This window comes from Atta cephalotes (assembly GCF_000143395.1).
Source record: "Atta cephalotes unplaced genomic scaffold scaffold00009, whole genome shotgun sequence".
In the NCBI taxonomy this organism is placed as follows: Eukaryota; Metazoa; Arthropoda; class Insecta; order Hymenoptera; family Formicidae; genus Atta; species Atta cephalotes.
In genome coordinates, this window is record NW_012130073.1 from 4,024,079 (window position 1) to 4,043,897 (window position 19,819).

General features: G+C 35.2%; 4 protein-coding genes across 5 annotated transcripts; 1 reads left to right on the forward strand and 3 right to left on the reverse strand.

Annotated features, from left to right (window-relative positions):
* Positions 1 to 79: 79 nt before the first annotated feature.
* LOC105627638 (HMG-box protein STE11-like) lies at positions 80 to 3,071 on the reverse strand. Its single transcript, XM_012208917.1, has 3 exons — positions 3,013 to 3,071; positions 2,315 to 2,620; positions 80 to 212 (listed from the first exon to the last, which is right to left on the reverse strand). Exons 1-3 carry the CDS (start codon positions 3,069 to 3,071, stop codon positions 80 to 82), a joined length of 498 nt encoding a protein of 165 aa, XP_012064307.1.
* Positions 3,072 to 3,574: 503 nt separating this feature from the next.
* Positions 3,575 to 6,150, reverse strand: LOC105627537 (group XIIA secretory phospholipase A2). The gene is made up of 3 exons (XM_012208818.1): positions 5,916 to 6,150; positions 4,838 to 4,905; positions 3,575 to 3,898 (listed from the first exon to the last, which is right to left on the reverse strand). Exons 1-3 carry the CDS (start codon positions 6,148 to 6,150, stop codon positions 3,575 to 3,577), a joined length of 627 nt encoding a protein of 208 aa, XP_012064208.1.
* A 905-nt stretch (positions 6,151 to 7,055) lies between these two features.
* On the reverse strand, positions 7,056 to 9,116 carry LOC105627538 (glutaredoxin-C4-like). 2 transcript variants are annotated; one of them, XM_012208820.1, is made up of 3 exons: positions 8,975 to 9,116; positions 7,852 to 7,973; positions 7,056 to 7,370 (listed from the first exon to the last, which is right to left on the reverse strand). In XM_012208820.1, the coding sequence occupies exons 2-3, from the start codon at positions 7,948 to 7,950 to the stop codon at positions 7,173 to 7,175; spliced, it is 297 nt and encodes a 98-aa protein (XP_012064210.1). In that variant the 5' UTR covers positions 7,951 to 7,973; positions 8,975 to 9,116; the 3' UTR covers positions 7,056 to 7,172. The 2 variants fall into 2 exon arrangements, with proteins under 2 accessions (XP_012064210.1, XP_012064209.1); XM_012208819.1 differs by lacking the exon at positions 8,975 to 9,116 and having other exon boundaries at positions 7,852 to 7,983.
* Positions 9,117 to 11,088: 1,972 nt separating this feature from the next.
* LOC105627539 (golgi-specific brefeldin A-resistance guanine nucleotide exchange factor 1) lies at positions 11,089 to 18,375 on the forward strand. The gene is made up of 15 exons (XM_012208821.1): positions 11,089 to 11,211; positions 11,500 to 11,698; positions 11,767 to 11,994; positions 12,060 to 12,166; positions 12,246 to 12,786; positions 12,853 to 13,223; positions 13,307 to 13,484; positions 13,557 to 13,672; positions 13,774 to 13,965; positions 14,035 to 14,370; positions 14,440 to 14,648; positions 14,732 to 14,977; positions 15,047 to 15,545; positions 15,618 to 17,744; positions 18,080 to 18,375. Exons 1-15 carry the CDS (start codon positions 11,089 to 11,091, stop codon positions 18,176 to 18,178), a joined length of 5,571 nt encoding a protein of 1,856 aa, XP_012064211.1. The 3' UTR covers positions 18,179 to 18,375.
* The last annotated feature ends 1,444 nt before the right edge of the window (positions 18,376 to 19,819 follow it).

A 19,819-nucleotide genomic window follows, 5' to 3' on the forward strand; every position in this document is an offset into this window, starting at 1 on the left:
CTCTTCGATACGATCATCAACAGCGACCCATCTTCGATCTTCTACCATATGATTGACGCCGCAGACTGTACTTCCCCGATCACTCGCTGCCTTCATTCAGCTCTGTCCGCGAACCAGACTTGTTCTTCTCGTCACACTGATCCATTCGCGACAATCCTCTTTTCCGATCCAGGTGCTCCACGGAGCCTCCGAAGATGATGGTGCTGCAATCGCTGCGATTGGCGAATACAAAGGGCATACATCGATAACCGTAGTGAACAGTGCAGATCGCAAGATAACTCTGTGACATACTTATAAGCAGAATCTACGTTCGGTAATCCGTTCGTCAAGCACACAACCTTATTTTAATTCTTTATCGTGACTCAGCAGATTATATTCGCGAAAGACCGGTGTACCTAGTACAATCAAAATCATTACGCGAATATATATGCTTATTACTGTTTTAACTGCACATTCAATTTCAGAAAAACAGGAAGAGAGAAATAAGGAAGGATAATTAATATTGATATAACCTTTTCGTCTCTTTACTCACGCCCGTTGACAACGGGATGTTTCTCCTCTCCGTGCTCGAGGAAGGCTCGTATTAAACTGATTCTTAACTTGTCGACAAAGATTGCACACAAGGTACAATTTAATCATAGTTATTGATTGGTGATTTTCGAAGGCATAAGTTCGCATACTTGTGCATTTTAAATAAAAAAAAAAGAAAGGGAGATTAGACGTTATCTTGGACGGATTAATTTTGGTCGGCCAAGGTATCGCTCTTTCATTTCTAATTTGAAAGAAAGAAAAGTGGGGAGGGAGGGATAAAAGAAAAAAAATGCGGATACCTATTTTAGTAGGGCATTCCTTCGCGAACCGCAGCAGTGTTACGTTTTATGTATTTATATATATATATATTATAAATATATATAAATATATTTGCGAATAATATTCTGTTTGATATTATCAATTGTTAAACATTGTTATTTAAGTTGGCACACTTGTACTTTACTGTATCATAAAGAAGAAAAGGTAACTGCGTAATGCTATGATAATCCTCATTGTATTATTACGGAAGTCGTTTAATTGCCGCCGACATCGTCTCACCAGTGTAAAATCGTCAATCTCGATCGTCAGCGCCATCGTTTACATAATTTTTATCAATTGTTATCATTATTATTATCATTAATAATCATTACTATTGTGGGAGATGATGAATGAAACACATACAAAATAAACTCACATACACGCACGCACACACACACACACACGCGCGCGCGCGCACGCACACACACGCGCGCGCGCGCGCACGCACACACACACACACACACACACACACACACACACAAATCACACTTCTAAAAAAACATATTCATACGTTATATTTTAATTGTCACATATACGATGTCACACCCATTCGTTCGGTATTCATTATTCTCTGTATGTTTTTATTATCTAATATCGCGAGAGGGTAGCTCTAGTTTCGGAAAGAATAACGGAGCGCGCAATCAGGCTCTTCCACGAAGCGTCGCGAGACTCGTGCCGAAATTATTTTTTGTATCGAAATCGCGAGAGAAAGCATACGTCGATTTCCCTTCGCGAAGTGAAGGAAAGAGGAAGGAGGTAGCGTGAAATACGTTGCCCCGAAGATATTGCCCCGAATCGCGTAATTTCCCTCCCTCGTTGTGGGCGACGCTTCGCGGAATGGTCGTGACGACAAAAAAAATAATATATTTATGGTACGAAACGTTACGAGTTTAATTTTTTCAGACGAGAGAAACGAATAAAACGAAAGAAAAACGGCAGATCGCCTAGCTTAGAGTAATTGAATGATAAGATAATTAATAATGTATAAAAATACATCAATATTTATTGTACATAGATCTAAAAAAGACTACTAACAAATAAAAAAGAAATCAAAAATACGTAATTGCATCTTTGATTGTTTCCAGATACGACGACGTATTGCGTGTAAGATCTCCTTGCGCGATATAGATCCTTTATAAACTTTGTTACTTCATCCTGGACATAGGAATGCGATCACATCTCTAGCTTGCATTTGAAGGATTCTGAGTAAAAGTGAAATAAGTCCATAATTTATGTGGTTTCTTGGAAGATATATAATATTCTCTCTCTTAGATTTTACAAATTACATTCCTCTACTTTCTTACTAGATACATTATTTGAATATATAATTACATCTTTTTGAACCTTATAATTTTATGGACTTAGTCCACTTTTATCATAAACAATTCACTTGACTTAGAGTTTATGCTAATTTATCATCGTTATTATTTTTATTCATTACTTTTATTTCTTTTTCACGGATTACCTCGAATGTGTGGATGATCGTTTTCTCTTCCGTTTCCTCTCCTGACGTCGTTTCTTCTCCTCATTGGCAAGATCTACATATTTCTTTCTCTGTTCGGGAGTCATCTGGGACCACAATTTACCCGCAGCTCGCGCTATCACGGTGACATGCTCATTCGGTTTTTTGCTGCGAAGTCGCAGAAAGAAAATGATGAAAGGATTTGTCGCTCGAGAACTGACTTTGTACCCGTTTTGGCTCTGTGAACTTTGGCTGGTGGCTTTACTGCTTCCGTTCTTTCCGGGTTGTTTACCTTTTCCAGTATCTACGCTACGTGAAAGGCAAAACTGCAAAGTATGCTTTTGCGTGTTCCATTGATCTCGTAATAAGATAAGTTCCATTCACTACATTCTATATTATAACGTCAAAAACAATTCTTGCGCTTTTACATTCATACAAGTAATTAGTTGAGGAAATAACTTGTTTTTATAAAAACTACATATAAATTAAAAAGAAAGGAATTTAATCAGCAAAATTTTTTCGTATAGATATAGATTGCAGGAAAATGATGTGCATATTTTTCTTCACTTTTGACGCTTTTTCAAAAATTTTAAATGAATATAAATGAGTAATTTAAACAAGTCTGTTCCAAGAACAAATCAAAAATAAAAAATGCGAAGTTATACAAGACTAGTTCTGTCATAAAGTAGAAATTATCTTACTTGCCCTCCTTCTGGCCTTTATGAATTTTGGGAGGTGGCGCGGAGTTAGCGTTTCCCATTTTCCGCTTCACCTTACGGAAATCTCAGCAAATGTCTCGACAATTAGTGTTACTTGATAATTTATTATTTATTATTCATGCCAGTCCCGGCACGGTGATTTTGTCCGAGGACAATTGTCACATTGACATTTATATCAGAAAGACCGTCCATTGTTTTTTCAAAAGACAAACACGATTTTAATATTATATTACTTGAATTGATATTACAAAAGGGAAATTATTCTCAATCATTCAATTAATTATTTAATATTGCACATATCTTATTCTCTATCTTCACTTTAACAAAACTTCTAATTAATAACGATTATTTTACAGTTATAACAGGAAACTTATATCTTTTACAAAATTTGACATATATTTAATCTAGGCTTATAAATTATGAGAAGAACGACATTACAAAAATTCTTTTAGTAAATCCAAAATTTACAAATTTCTATTCTATTTAACATTTTACATTTTGTTGTATAAATACATCTTATTATTTTTATATTATATGTGCAACATTATAATTCTCCTCCGGCCTGCGCCGCTTTCTTCGATTTCTTATTTTTGCTCCACTTGTCGGGACAGTAACAAGCCTGTTTCTGGGCGTCGAGGAAGCTCTTGCAACCCAACGTAATCGTTCCCGTGAAAAGAGCCTTGGCCGCGGTTTTACACGTGTTGACGATACTGATGGCGGTGGTTTGATACGTGTCACAATATTTGTAAAGGCATCTTTTGAATTCGAGATCGCACTTCTCCTTATCCGTATTGCAAGTGTCGTAGCAAATGTCGTGAGCGTCGCAGCACTTTGTCATTTCAGCGAGTGGAAGGTATTCCTGATTCACCTACAAATGTTTGTAATAATTTGTAGGTGAAACGATTATACCCAAACAGAGCAACAGTCTAGTCAACACCAACTAACAACAGTAATATAAAATCAATGGTATAATTTCGAATATTATTAAATATTTTTAAATGAAGTAAGATTTGAATGCAATCTTCAAACTTCAAGTGTGATTTTCTTTTGTTTGATACACTCTACACTACCCTCCATATAATTAGAAGCAGTTTACCAAACTTGAATCTTGAAAATTGGATTCAAATTTTTTTTCGTTCAGAATTGTATTTATCTCATTCTAGATTTCACATTCAAAAATACAGGATGAGGCATCTAAAACAGGCCACCTGAATAACTCGCTTATTTTTAACAATAGAAGGAAAAATGCCAATTAAAAGTTGCATAATTTCAAGGAGAACGTATTTATATAAATGTAATATAATACATATTTTATGCAATAGTTACATTACCGTTGAGTACGAAATTATAACTGTTGTTATGTTACTATTTTGTGTTTACTGGAGGTCACGTCAAAATAACGTTAAAATAATTGATCGAAAAATGAATTTTAATAATTATTTTGATGTTATCTTTGATTTTTTGTTCTCTGCTTTGGTATGATTAATATAATTAAGAATTATTGCAAGCCAAAGAATATTACAAAATGTATAGACTTCGAGTTAACGTTGCAAATTAAATTACAAATTCAACTAGATTTAAATTACAAGCTCGATCACATTAAATTACAAGCGCTAACTAAGTTGTAAATTTAATTGCCGACTTAGATTGTAAATTATCGAGAAATTTATATATTAAATTATAAATGCATGACGATGCACACTTATTCAATTGCAATTAATTGACAAAATGCGATAAAAATGTTATACATATAAAAACATTGCATATCATTTATCACTTATCTATCCTCTCGGGGAAACACACCGACCTGAATACCAAGGGACCCGCATCCGTCACTTCGAGGTTTGTGATTCCAGTTTGCCTTCGGTATGGATCCTGAAAACGATTTAAATAATGCGCCATTTGTTCAATCGCAACCGCTCCAATCACGACGCACCATATCAATCATCGCGTTTCACGTTTATGATTTGTGCTCACGAGAAATAAAAGATTCTTTATTCATCGCAATTTTTTTCCCTCATAACCTCTACGCTCGATACGGAAAGCGTAACAAAATGGCAAAAAGGATAATAATTTTTAGTAGCAAAATTATAGACGCAAAAATTAATGGGGCGATCTCAACTAATCTCTGATTAACTTAATCATCGATTATCAAATTAATCAACGATTAATTATCAAATAATATCTATATTATTTTCTTATAATAAAATTATTAATGTTTTATTACGTGACACACACACACACACACACACACAGAAAGATTCATTGAGTCACTGATTCAGTTAAGACTGATTTTTCATTTTCTAATGAATTTATTATTAAGCTTAACCTTATGATAATATAAAAATTGTATTTTTTTTTAAATATAGTTTTGTAATAATTTTCAAAGTTACTAAAACTATCAATTTTAGTGATTATCATAATTAAAAAAAAAATAATTTTTATATTATGTGAAGTTAAACTTGAACCAAAAGTTCACTAGAAAATAAAAATGAAAAATTTATAATATAAATTAACTTCAATCTTGGTTTATAATATATTTATTCTTTATTTTCTTGTAATATTTTAGAACTATAAAAAACTATAGAACTATAAAGAGATAAAAAAATAAATTAAACCAAGATTAAAGTTAATCTATATATTAATAAAAATAGATTTTTGGACATTAATTAAAATTGATAATCAAATGCTCCAAAAATATCGTAAAAAAGAAACGGGGCCAAAAGGAAAGGGTGTAGAAAGTGCAATTAAAAGATAGAGAAAGAGAGATTCGCGCGAATCGATCGAGGAAACCGACCAATAGCATCGCGGCGTTGGAGAATAACCTGATAACGCGACGATGACAGCTGATGATATCGCACGTTGGAATTACATTGATTACACACCGTCAGGACACTTGAAGACGCAGTGCTCCTCCACGGCGGCGTCGAATACTTCATGTATATCCTTGATTTTCTTCGCCACGGTTATGGCGTTGGCGAAAAGGTCTTGGAAAACCGTCTCCGCCGCCAACACGGCGTCCCGTAGATTCGTCAATAATCCGGCACCGTAGCCGGACCAGGCATACGCCAGAAATGTTAGCACATAAATTATGATTTTGCGATACCGCGTCAGATCCATTTCTTCCTCACTTCACGGCCGATCGGTTCTGGATCGACGCGATCGAGCGACTCTCACCGAACTGCGGTATATTTTTAGATAGGCGTGTGCGTGTCTACCACCGTCATCGAGGTGGACACGTGGTGCCCCGTGTTGTCGACTGTATCGACTTTGAACTTGATTACTTTGCCTTTTTTTAGCTTATATTTTTTTTTATTTGCACTAATAAATTCTTTCCGCAACAAGATTGATACGTTGATTTGCGAAAAGAGCGAGGAAACCGAGAATGCAGAAAGAGTAGCTGAGGAAAGGCTAATTTTTTATCCGTGAAAATAATAAAATAAAGCGTAATAAGTTACGTAATTCGACTGATGAATGCGCTAAAATTTGAAGTAATTTTTTTATACAAATATTCTATACATATAAATTAAAATTGTCAATCACAGTTTTTTTAAGAATAACTTGGACCGTACTATAATTAATACTTAATCACCAATTCACTCTTCGAATAATAATACAGCTTTTGTTAATTAAATGGAATTATTAGTTTCATTATTTTATGAAAATAAAATTGGGGATTAGGAAAAGGATTAAGGAAAAGTTAAGCAAGCATTTAGCATAGTTAAGCATTTTCCTGTAATTTTTACCTTAAGAAATATTCATCAGTAAACAAATCAATCAAATTCTAACTTTAGTTGGAATTTAATTGAAACTTGCAATTTAAATCAAATAAACATAACTTCATTTTATAAGCTACTTTTTTATAAATAAAATTTAAATGACAAATTAAGTAATTAAAGTAAGATTAATAAGTAAAATTAATTGATGTTTACGCATTTATATTTATCTTTATTTCCAATGAAGAATACAATCAATGAAAGCAGGATAGGAATATGTATATATAGGAAGTCCATTCAAAAAATATCTTTTTCCTCTCTTATATCAGCATAGATATATATTTGATTTATTATTAGAATAATTTGTTCCTTATTACGAACGAATTATTTTCATAATTTATCATAAGACGCTTCGACAGTGGAAATTCAAAATTTTTTTATAAGTTCGCCACTCTGTAACAATTTCTTTACGTCGGTACCGCCTCCTAAACATTCTCCGTTGAGGAATACCCTGGGCACTGACCTGGCGCCAGTTATTTCACCCAGCACATCTTGTATTTCCTGCGCATCCTCTCTATCATCTAACTCTATCGCTGTGTACGACTTCTGCAACGAGTCAAATACCTACACCAAAATTTAAAGAAATTGATTAAAACAAATAAATTATAAATTAATAATTTATCACTAAAATTCTCTTATTTTATAATTAATAATAAATAATGTAAATAATAAATTATTATATTTAAATTTACATATCGCAGTGCAGAAAACGCGACATAATTTTTTCAACAAATTGCAAATTAGTATAAAAAGGGCAATTTTTAATATAAGAATATATATAACATTTAATAGACTCACAAAAAATTGCAATGTTGACTTAACAGTACTTAAACAGCTGAGACGTCAGATTGAAAATTGCAGGGAGAATAAAACTTGATTAATTTTTAAAGATACTAAGAATATCAGAAGGTATTTCTTTAATTTTTGAAGCCGTATATGTCAATCAACAAATTCAATACAGCGATCTATATCTATATAGACCATTTGTCACGTGACGTAGTTGTTTCGTTTATAATCTAATATTAAACAGAGAGCATATAGATACCTCCTTGGCCATTTTACAATAAGGACAGTACGTCTTGGAGAATATGACGACCGAATCCTTGGCGATCAATTCTTTGACGAGGTCTCGCGTCGACGGCATGATGGTCCTTTTTGTACTGGAAACTATACCCATTCTATTGAGCTAAAGAGATCATTACGCTTGATTATGCCTCGGCGCTTTAGTCTTGCACGTGTTAGCGTTAACGTTCAATTTATTTATGAATACATTCGAATCGCGTCCGATGTCCGATGTCCATTATTATTGTCCGCGACGTCCGGAATCTGACAGAGAAAACTTACGTTCTGAGAACTTTGGATAATGTATCTTTCTTTCTACAAAAATCTTGCTGATGGATATCGGACGTGGATTGAATCGATCAGTTATTCTTATGATAATTAGTATTACGCGAATTCATGCAGCATCCACTTTGTTATTACAATTAGCAATGTCTGATAGAAATTCGGCCGCTTAGCATACTAAAAGTGATATATTTAAATAAAATTAATAAAATTAAATATAAAAATATATAAACATTTTTACCAATTAAATAATAAAATATCGCCACGTTATTTTTTAAATATTTATGTACTATTTAATATTTATGTACTATTTCATTGCCAAATCAATTACATTACTTCATTCCCAAGCAGAACAACAATTAACTCAGGATAATGACATTAAATGAATCGGAAATGATTGAAAAATTATTTTTAACATTCATTTTGGAGTCAGTCATTTTAACATTATAATAATTTGTTCAATCTGGGCTGCATTTAGAGATTTTATTATATGAAATAGTCTCTTGTCAACTACTTATTTTAATATAGTTAATCGTATCATAATATTCTGCTAATTTTGATACAATTGTAAAATTGAGAATATCGTTTAAACTATTTTATTATTTCTTTTAAACCGAATGTTTGGTATAACAATAGCTATCGATAAGAAACGAAATAGCGAATGTGCTATATTTTAGCGTTAAGATAACACGTGTCCGAGGCATAAATATAACAAAAGAGGTTCGATAATAATTGATCTATTTTACTGAAATGCAGGTAGTGATTAACAATTCATGACAAACGTCAGGAGATCAAACACCTCATTCGTTTAGATTCGCCCTTACCTCTATAATTACAATTAACGTCGCTTTAAGGGAATAAATATACGTCACTATGGGAATTGGTTGCCAATTGACAAATTGGCAACGAAACGAAAATTGTAAAACTGTCTACCTCACGCAACGCGTTGTTGCACCTGATCGATGCGATTTTAGGTTAGGTTAGGTTTTACTAAAGTTATCATTAAGCCTCATTCACATGACATTAATGGGTACTTTCCATTTGATGACCAAGTCGACACAAGTCGTCATATCGTTCTATCTTTCTTGGCATTAAGAGAATGACAAAGATAGAATGACACTTATGACGTCTTGTGTCGATTTGTGTCATCAAATGAAAAGCCATTGACAAGTGATATTGCGAATAAAGAAATTGCAGAAAAAGTTTATGAAAATGAGATCAGCTGCCACTAAATTCTAATCAATTTATGTCCATTTGAAGATATAAATCGATATAAGTGTCGTTCTAAATTTGTTGTCTCTCTGAAAATCGAGAAAAATAGAATGTTTTGTGTTGACTCACGTTACGTCATTAAGTAAATAGCAATACCCAATGTATATATATATATATAGATTAACTTTAATTTATCCGTTATTCTTTTTTAATTTTTAAAACTAAAAAAAAAATAAAAGTAAGTTAAACCAAGATTAAAGTTAATCTATGTTAGTAGAACATTTATTAGGTCTCTATTTTATAACTTTTAACTTTCTATAACAATTTGTCGTTATATTTTTGTTGCATATAGCTTTTTTACAAGTGTGAAATAATAATTATTTGCGTAACGACAATACATAACAATATCGTCATAAGAGCCTTATAATTGATGAATATTTCAGTCAACAAAATTACTTATAGCAAAATTTTTATTTCAGTATATCCCCTATAATCTATTAATTTTTTGTCTACAAATTAAAATTAATATTGTATTTTATCCATATTAATAAATATTTCAAATATTTTGAAATAAAATAAATGTAATATTAAATTTAGAAGTCCTATCTCAAAATAATTATTATAAGATCAATAATTAAGTAAAATAATTATAGTCATTTTAGAAAAAAATTATGATGTTCGATATATTTGATGAATATTTCGTTTCATGAATTCTTAACAAAATAATTTTTTAAGTGATATTATAACTTATAGTTGCAAAGCAATGTGTAAAGACAATTATAACTATAATAAACTATAATAACGAGCAAAAATTAACATAATAAAGTTAAGCAAATAATATTATTTTCTAGTAATTTAAAATGACATAAAATATATAACGTTTTACTTGATGTATAAAAAAATTTTATTTATAATATAATGATAAATTAATCATTAATCAAATATATTATTAGTCGGAGTTTGTGATTGAAGTTATCCTAAAAATATTTAAAATAAGGCAGGATTGAATTTTTGAAATTGCAATTTCTGGAATTTCCTGTTTCAATTTCAATTTTCGAAAAACTTCTGTAATTCGTAAACTTAAAATTTCAAGCTTAATTTGTTTACGAATATTTAACTATTAATAAAGTTTGTTGCATTAAATTGAACATAAGAGGAGAGTACAATTAAACGTGAACGTAAGAAAAGATGTTTACATCTCTTTTACATTTTGTTGTCTTAATTTTCGTCTTGTATATAGAAACTTTATTTACGATTTGTTATTCTCCTTTTATTCTTCTTTTCTCGATTTGCATTCCAATTTTTATTTTCGCCAGGGCACAAAACTATCTCAAGTACGGACCTGCATATGTGAGTGATGTATGTGAGTGTGTGTGTGTGTGTGTGTGTGTGTTTGCGCGTGTGTGTATGTATAATTATATATATATATATAAACGACGGCATTCACATTATTTAACGTTGGCAATGTGACACGCTATCGACTAATCGAACGTTAGCGCTTTAACTGCGAGATTCGTGAATCGATAGCGGTTGACGGTAAAGTCGATGATTATCGCGTTGGAAGTTAGAAGTTTGCGGTGGTGGGAACGTGTGGGAAGTGCAGGGAAGTGGCTGTACGGCAGTCGACGTGACGGATCTTCGCTGACGTCTAGTGATCGAATTTGTTCAGTCGTGTTGTATGATCTTTCGGAATCCTGTTATGGCGTAGCAACGGAATCACGCAAGGATGAATAGAATCGTGAGATCTGGAGGCCCCTGTAGGGGCGGCTTGTTCGTCGTCGAGGACGAGGTGTGCCTCCTGGTGACGGCAATGCGACGAGGTGCCCGATGGTCGTCGCACTCTCACCAGGTAGAAAACTTTTTCTTATCTCTTTTGCCAACTGTTCAACGATTCAGACTATTATTAGAACTATTATTAGGATATACTTGTTATTGTTCCTAATAAAATCAAACAGGTTGTAGAGATTCATCTGATGACACTTCAAGTTTAAGGTGTATAAGTAAATACCTTAAATTTGTATAAATAAATTTACCATTTACAATCCTCTCTAGCTGTAGTTTGACACGACAGATGGAGATAATTGTCATAAAAGAACTTGAAGAGATTTATCTTTTAACTGTTTAATTTAATTTCCAGGATGACGATCAGGATACTCTCATGAAAGGCTTGAGTACTTTGAAAGAAGTATTAAACGAACATAGAGATTTATCCCAATTAGAACCCGCAGTTTTTCTCACTCCCTTTCTGGAAATTATAAGATCTGAAGAAACTACTGGACCTGTGACTAGTCTAGCGCTCTCGGCTGTTAATAAGATAATTTCTTATGGTCTCATTGGTCAGTCTCAATTATTGTGACAACAAAAATTATTATTTTTATTTTGTAAAACATAGTATGTTTTTTAGATCCTAATCATCCTGCCATAGCAACTTGCATAGAAGCCATAGCGGATGCTGTTACACACGCGAGGTTTGTAGGTGCCGATGCATCTGGTGATGGAGTAGTTCTTATGAGAGTTCTGCAAGTTCTGAGAGCCCTCATGCTGTCGTCTGCTGGTGATCATCTTTCCAATGAAAGTGTATGCGAAATTATGCTGAGTTGCTTTAGGATATGTTTTGAAACGCGTCTTAGTGGTGAGTTATACTTTCATTTTTGTTGTAACAAATTGCGAGTGTATCATAATGAGATATCTTTATAGAAATACTTAGAAAAACGGCGGAGAATTGCCTGAGGGACATGGTTCAACATTTGTTCACCAGATTACCTCAATTTGTTGACGATACCAGAGTTTTGCCGAATATGAAAGTAAGTTTTATAATATGTGATTTATAAAATATCTATTTGTAAAAAACAAATATACATGAGACAATATTATTTCTAACAGAAAATGAGAACAAATAGCATAGAGAATACTCGTGGCAAGAATAGAAAACACAAAAGTTACACGAGGCAAAAATCCAAGTCTACCACGAATGACATCGACGAGAAGGAGCCGATGATTTCAAGTTCAGTTGACAAAATACGAACTGGTCATTTAGCTACCACACCCGTCTCACCAGTTGGCAATATCGTTGACATGCAAGGATCGTTGAATCATGGAAGTGTTGATAAAAATGAGGACGAGAAAAGTGAAAGCAAGAATAATATTAACAAAGATAATATTAAAGATAGAAATGACTGCATCAAAGCAGTGGATAATCAGGAAACTAATAAGAAACAGGAGATTGATACAGACGAAAGTAATAAAGATGTTAAAAATGAAATAGAAACGGTCGAGGTGAATAACGCGTCTGAAAATATCAATGTGGAGAATAAAGTTGCAGCTTTAACAGAAAGTAATAGTGTAGAAAAGGAAGATGCGGCTGATCAAAAAATCACGGATGAATCTGAATCTTCCATCAAGCAATCTATTTCAGAAAATCAAGGTATTTCTTTTCGCTACTTTAAAATAAATTTTAATAATTTCTAATTTATTTTTTGGATAATTGCAGGTGACGAAGAAAAAAGTATCGATTTAGCACAATCTCCGACTGGTAGCGTGGAAGACTTATCGATAGACGAAAATCTGTCTAGAACGTCTAAAATGAAAGAGTCTGAACAAATCGAGGAGTATGTGAATAGTCAGGGCGTCCGATTTATTCCGTTGCAACAACGGGCGCCATATGGCGCCTTATGCGTTCGTGAATTGTTCAGATTTCTCATTTCTCTATGTAGTCCTCTCGACAAGCAGAACAATGAAATTATAACTCATCTAGGTCTTAGCTTATTGCAAGTAGCGTTGGAAATCGCCGCCGACGCTCTATCTAATTTTTCGTCCCTACTTGCTCTCGCGAAGGATGACTTGTGTAGGAATCTAATCTTGGTAAGCGAATGCGATTAATTAATTATATTTAACGTCGTTCATTAATAAAGAAATAGTCAATGAATATCGTATTTATATATCAGCTACTAGGAACAGATAGATTGTCGATCCTCGCTGTAAATCTTCAAGTATCGTTCTTGCTGTTTGAGTCGCAAAGAGAACATCTAAAATTCCAACTGGAACATTATTTAATTAAATTAATGGAAATAGTTGTTTCTGAATCTAATAGAATCTCATACGAGCAACGAGAATTATCGCTTGGTACGTCTTTATTTCACAGCAATTGTGCAATATATATTGTGGCAACATAACTTTTATTTCCATACTTTGCAGAGGCTATAGTAAGATTGTGGAGAATACCTGGTTTACCCGCTGAATTATATTTAAATTATGACTGCGGACTTTATTCTACGAACTTGTATGAGGAACTCATGAAAATGTTTTCTAAGGTACATTTCTTTTTTCCTATATTAATATTAAATTGATATCTAATAAATTATATAAAATTATTAAGATATAAAATCTCTATATCTTTAAAATTTGCTCTTAGAATGTTTCTCTACCAATGACCACTGGTATGCATACCATGCAATTGATTTCCTTGGACGCCATAATGATGCTGATCGTCGGCATGGAGATTCGTTGCAAAGGCTGCAAGGAATTGTGCAAACCATCGCGTCATGAGGCGTCATCAAATCTGCCTACGCGTGAAGATTTGCTTGCTATAAAAGCGAATAAGCGAGTAGGTATTTATTTTCCACTTATTTCTTATATAACTACAATGAATCAAATCTCTTCTTGTCATTTTCAGTGGTTGGCTCTTGGCACAGAAAAATTCAATGAAAATCCACGAGAGGGTATAGCGAAACTTACGGAGCACGGTTTGCTGGGCGGTACTCCAGGTCATTCGGATCCAGAAAAAATCGCTAAACTTCTAAGAGAGAATCCTGGTTTAGATAAGAAAGCAATCGGTGAATACATCAGCAAGAAAGAAAACAAAAACATTCTCAATTATTTTGTGCATAATTTTGACTTAAGAAATACTCGAATCGATCAAGCTTTGCGACTTTACTTGGAATCCTTTAGATTACCTGGGGAAGCTCCCCTTATATCTCTTCTACTTGAGAAATTTGCCGAACATTGGCATGTGCGTATATTCTAATATTTTTTAGAAATAACAAGCATGAACGTAGAATAACAAATTGTTGTGTTTTAGGATAGCAATGGTAGACCTTTCGCTTCGGCTGATGCCGCCTTTACGTTAGCTTATGCGGTTATCATGTTAAATGTCGATCAACATAATTATAACGTAAAGAGGCAAAATAATCCTATGACTGCCGATGAATTTAAAAGAAATTTGAAGAAGGTTAATGGCGATACCGATTTTGATCAAGATATGCTCGATGAAATATATACTTCAATTAAGTAAGTGTTATAAATATTTAAATTAAATTTTAAATAGTGTGAATATTCCAATTCTAAATATTGTTTAACTGTTATTTGTGTAGAGGGGAAGAAATCGTGATGCCAGCTGAACAAACTGGGCTAGTAAAGGAAAATTATTTATGGAAGGTTTTATTAAGAAGAGGCTCCGGACCTGAAAGTATGTACTTGAAAGTAGGCAATTCTGGCGAATTCATCGATAAAGACTTAGCCGAACATGCGTGGGCTCCCATTGTAAGTGCTCTTTGTCGAGCATACGATAAAGCACCGGACAGATCATTGCAACGCAAAGTCGTTCAAACATTTCTTAGGTTTGTTTATTCTGTTGCTACTTATTATTTATTCTTGTATTAACTACAGCTTATTCTCTCTTTTTTCAGTTGCGCGGCAATCAGCGCTTACCACAGCATGTGTAATGATTTGGATACGCTTATAGTCAGTCTCTGCAAGTTCACGGGTCTGATAATCGGCGGGAAATCCGAGCAAGTAGTTTTACATCTCGGTGGAAGTCCAAAATCCCAAATGGCAGCTCGCACTCTTTTCAAGATCACTCATTTACACGGGGATGCCTTGAGAGCGTCTTGGAAGAACATCATCGATTGTTTGCAATCGCTCTATGAGGCGAGATTATTGCCAAAGAATCTTACGGAGGCGGAAGACTTCATTGATCCGTCCGGCAAAATATCTCTACTTCGAGAACCGACCACGCCCAAAGTTTCTCCGGGTGATCAAGGAATACTTTCCACCTTTTATTCCTACATCGCTATGGACACGTCACGTCTGCCTCATCCTGCTGAAGCAACCGCACGAAAAAAGGCCGTAGAGTTTATTGCCAATTGTTACCTTAAAGAAATTATAGAAGAAAGTAAATTCTTTCAGGTAAATCATCGATGACATGTAATTATTGGACTATGACCTTGCATATTTTTTAACAACTTTCGTCATTTGCAGAGTGAATCACTTAATTCTCTTGTTGGTGCTTTGGTGTCAGCTAATCCTAACGACGAAGATATATCTATCTTTCTACTCGAGCTGTTGCTAGAAGTAACTATACAGAATCGTGACAGAGTAACGTGCATCTGGCCTGTAGTCCAGAGTCACTTGGATCGTTTATTAACGGTGGCGGCACGTGAGAACCATCCTTATTTACTTGAACGGGTAGCTGTGGGCATGTTGAGATTGGCTATCAGGCTTTTACGCGGAGAAGAATTTGCGTGTCTATCACCTCTACTACCTTTGACCCATTTGCCGTCCGCAACGACCGCACCGTTAGCTCAACAAATCGCCTACGGTCTGTTCGAGCTACTGAAAACGGGCGCCGCAAACATCCATAGTGCGGAAGATTGGAAGGTAGTATTTAGCCTGCTGGAGTGCGCGGGTGCCGGCGCATTGGCGCCCAAGCGATCCAACACGGTTCTAGATGAAACTGCAAACGCTCGGACATCAGTCTTGGATCCCAGACCTATCAGTCCTGTACCGGAATGGGTATTAGTGTCGCCAACTGGTACCGAGGCACCGCTTCCAGTAGCCGCTGATACGATAGTGCTAGCGCGCGATCTACAGTCGCACGACTCGGCGGCGTTCGTCAAATGCTGCGAAAGTCTAAATTTCTTAGTGCGTGACATGGCACATGTAACACCCTTCAATTTTGACTTGTGCGTCAACTGCGTTAGAACGTTTGCCGAGGCGGTGCTGCAATGTGCGGGCAAACGAAACAAGGTGTGCAATTCCACGGAGGAATCGGCTGGTTATCAACAGAGCCCGGTGCAACTCTTGGATTTGATGCATACGCTGCACACGAGAATCGCACAGGTATTCCGATGGTGGGCAGAAGAAGGTAGCATTGACGATGGTATATCCCTGTGGCCGCAAGCCTGGCGACCGCTACTGCAAGGTATCGCACGACTCTGTTGCGACGCTCGTCGACCAGTACGCACGGCAGCGATTACATATCTTCAAAGTACCTTGCTGGCGCATGATTTGGCACAGCTATCCGCAATAGAGTGGTCGCAATGTTTGGAGGAAGTATTGTTCCCGCTGTTAGCGCAATTATTGGGTCCGATCGCGTCCAACGATCCTATCGGCGTCGAAGAAACACGAGTCAGGGCCGCAATGTTACTCTCCAAGGTATTTCTTCATCATCTGACTCCACTGCTAACTCTACCTGGTTTTCTGCCGCTTTGGTTAACAGTGCTGGAACTTCTGCGCGCGTACATGCATGCCGATAACAGTGAGCTCTTGTTCGAAGCGATTCCCGAATCACTGAAGAACATGCTGCTGGTGATGTCGTCGGCCAATGTTCTAGCGCCGAGTTCCAATCTCTGGGCGCCCACGTGGAGGGCAATCGACACGTTTTTACCGAACCTGAAAGCGGAACTCTTTCCCGAACCGCCTGTAGCGGTTCTGCCGCCTTCACAACTGCCACAGCAGCAATCGTCACAGCCGCAAGTTATTAGCTTAGTTGGCCAACAGCAGCCTTTGTCTTTTCCGGGACCTATAGCGCCGCAACCAGAAAATATTCCCTCTTCGCCCGATATCGAGTGCTCTAATGAGAATAATGTAGATACGAAGACCGTCACGCAGCCATTGGACATTCTAAATTCTGTACAATCTGGCGGAGTTCCGATTCCAGTTCCGTTACCGACATTGATGTACAATACCGAGGGTAAGGAAACGCAGCAAGTAATCACTCTAGTTAGCCAACCGGCACCCAGCGTGTCCAGTCCAGTCGCGGTGCAACCAACAGCTCAGAATTTCTTTGATATTTGCTATTCGGCAAACTCTTTGATCGAAAAGATGGACGAACGACAGCAGCATCAACAAGAGCAGCAACAGCAACAATCAGTGGCGCCAAACGAGGAAGAGTACAGCAAGTTGACGAAGAATATGACGCAAAATGTTGGTTTGGCAGACGAGAATCGTGATTTGATACTCGCGATGAAAAAATACGAGGAATGGAAACAGCAACAGGAGCAGCAACAAATGTTAATGCAGCAACAATGCACGCAGCATGTGCAATCGGCGCAGTATCAGCATCCGACAACGGAAAATTCCCCGTATCGCGTGGATCCCTCTGAGGTGAATCAATGCCTTGCATCTTAGCAGGATCTTGAGGAGCCAATCGTCCGGAACCGATTGACTCTTACAATTAAAAACGCGTTCGCTTTGTCTCGATTAAATGATTTGATTCTTTTACAAACAACACTAAGATAACGCAATGATCAATACGTAAAGATTTATTAACAAATATAAATATGCTTGGTAATATCTTTACGCGAGCATACTTGCAATTGTGAAAAATTAATATAAACATCCATGATAGAATCTCTTGAAAAAAGAAATCAGATAATCTATTTGTTCTAAAGTGATAAAAGTTGTAATAGAGAGAACGTAATCGAATATTTTATTTGCAGACGACAGTAGATTCTACGGGGACAACGACATTTAACTCCGCGGCATATTTTAGCGAAGATCCGGCGGCGGATCTCCTCTTCGTCGTCACTAATCCTTGACCACTGTATATTTCCTATGTATAAATTGTATTATATAAAACATTTCTACAATGCGTGATCATGTTGATCGTAGAACAGTATCGAAAGTGATCGATTATAGACAAAGGAAGATGAACGTAGGCGCAGAATCGTTGTATCTTTGGTTTGTATATTTGGAAAGCACTCATTATATACAAATAATATATATCTGTACTATACGCATGTGTACACATTATTGCTAAGATTATCGTACATCGCGTATAATCTTGGCAATATTAGTGACAACACAATACAGTTCTCGGCACCACTCCTAGCACTTGCTACGTCGTATTTCCATTTTTGTAATTTTTTTTTTTTTTTTTCATTATGGACGAAAGGAGCTCTTCGCGAATAAGACAAATGCGTAGGCCAAATCATTTTGGAAAACGATCGATTAGTTATTTGTCATTGATGTTTTATCGACGTGTTGCATGTATTTTACGTAGAATGGTGTGAACCGTAATATTCAATTCATACAAATCCTCCTTAAGCATTTACAAATTCTACTACTACAACAGGTAAGAAAACTTTTTCTCATGTCTGCATGAATACATGTTAGACATGTACATGTTCAATGCGATTCGTAGAAAATGTTGAATTAATTGACAATTTCGTTAAATAATAATCAAGAAACCGTTAAGATTTTAATGAGCTCAACTTCAATTGTAAATAAAATTGGAAGCTCTTGCCAGTCGTGTTTCACACGAACAGACAGATAAAAGAAATCGCTAAGTATGCGTTCATAGTGTCAAAAATTGAACTCTTTATGAAATTACATCGGTTTCGTAGCCTCTATTTATAATGTTAACTTATACTTTTAATGCAATTTGAATGTTTCTTCATTCATTCAGTATCATAAACCAATCTGTACATATGCAAATAATATATTGAATAAGAAGAGATTTATATATGCATCATGTTCATCTCCCCAGAGCCAAAGAATATCCAATAAATAAAGCAATCCCTACGATCAATATTATTGATGCAATATGTTATATACTAATATAATATTAATCTCCATACGGATATTAAGTGCTTAATGTATTATTACTTACATGAAGAAAGTGTGCAATAATATTATATATAATACTGACTGTAGATGTAACGTTAATATAAACATTAATATATTATTGCGCAATATTGTGAAACAATATTGATTGCGCAGGGATTGCGTGTCGACACTGCATTTCAATGCACCAACTCGATATTACTGTAAATACTACACACATTCATTTGAAATGTTTCTTCCGTCGTTTTTCCTCCTTATTTTTCTTTAGAGGCACCTCCCTTTCTCGAGGATCTGCCCATGTTTATTCTTAGCTCTTAGGATCAGCACATTTTAATATATCCCTGAGAACAATGCCCTCATTTTTTTTATTCGAACAACATACTCTTTTTTTCCGCATGGATACTTGATATTATCGAAATAATATTACAAATCAAAAAATTCTGTTATTTGAGTGTGCATTTTATGTCCGTATAGATAATATATTTATTCAATATATATTATAAATATAAAGCTGTGATTAAACGACGCGTCTTTGGTCGTCAAAAACCATTAAAAAAAATTCTAATTGTAAAAATACATAAAAATATATCATTTTATTTCTCTTTTTCTCTCTC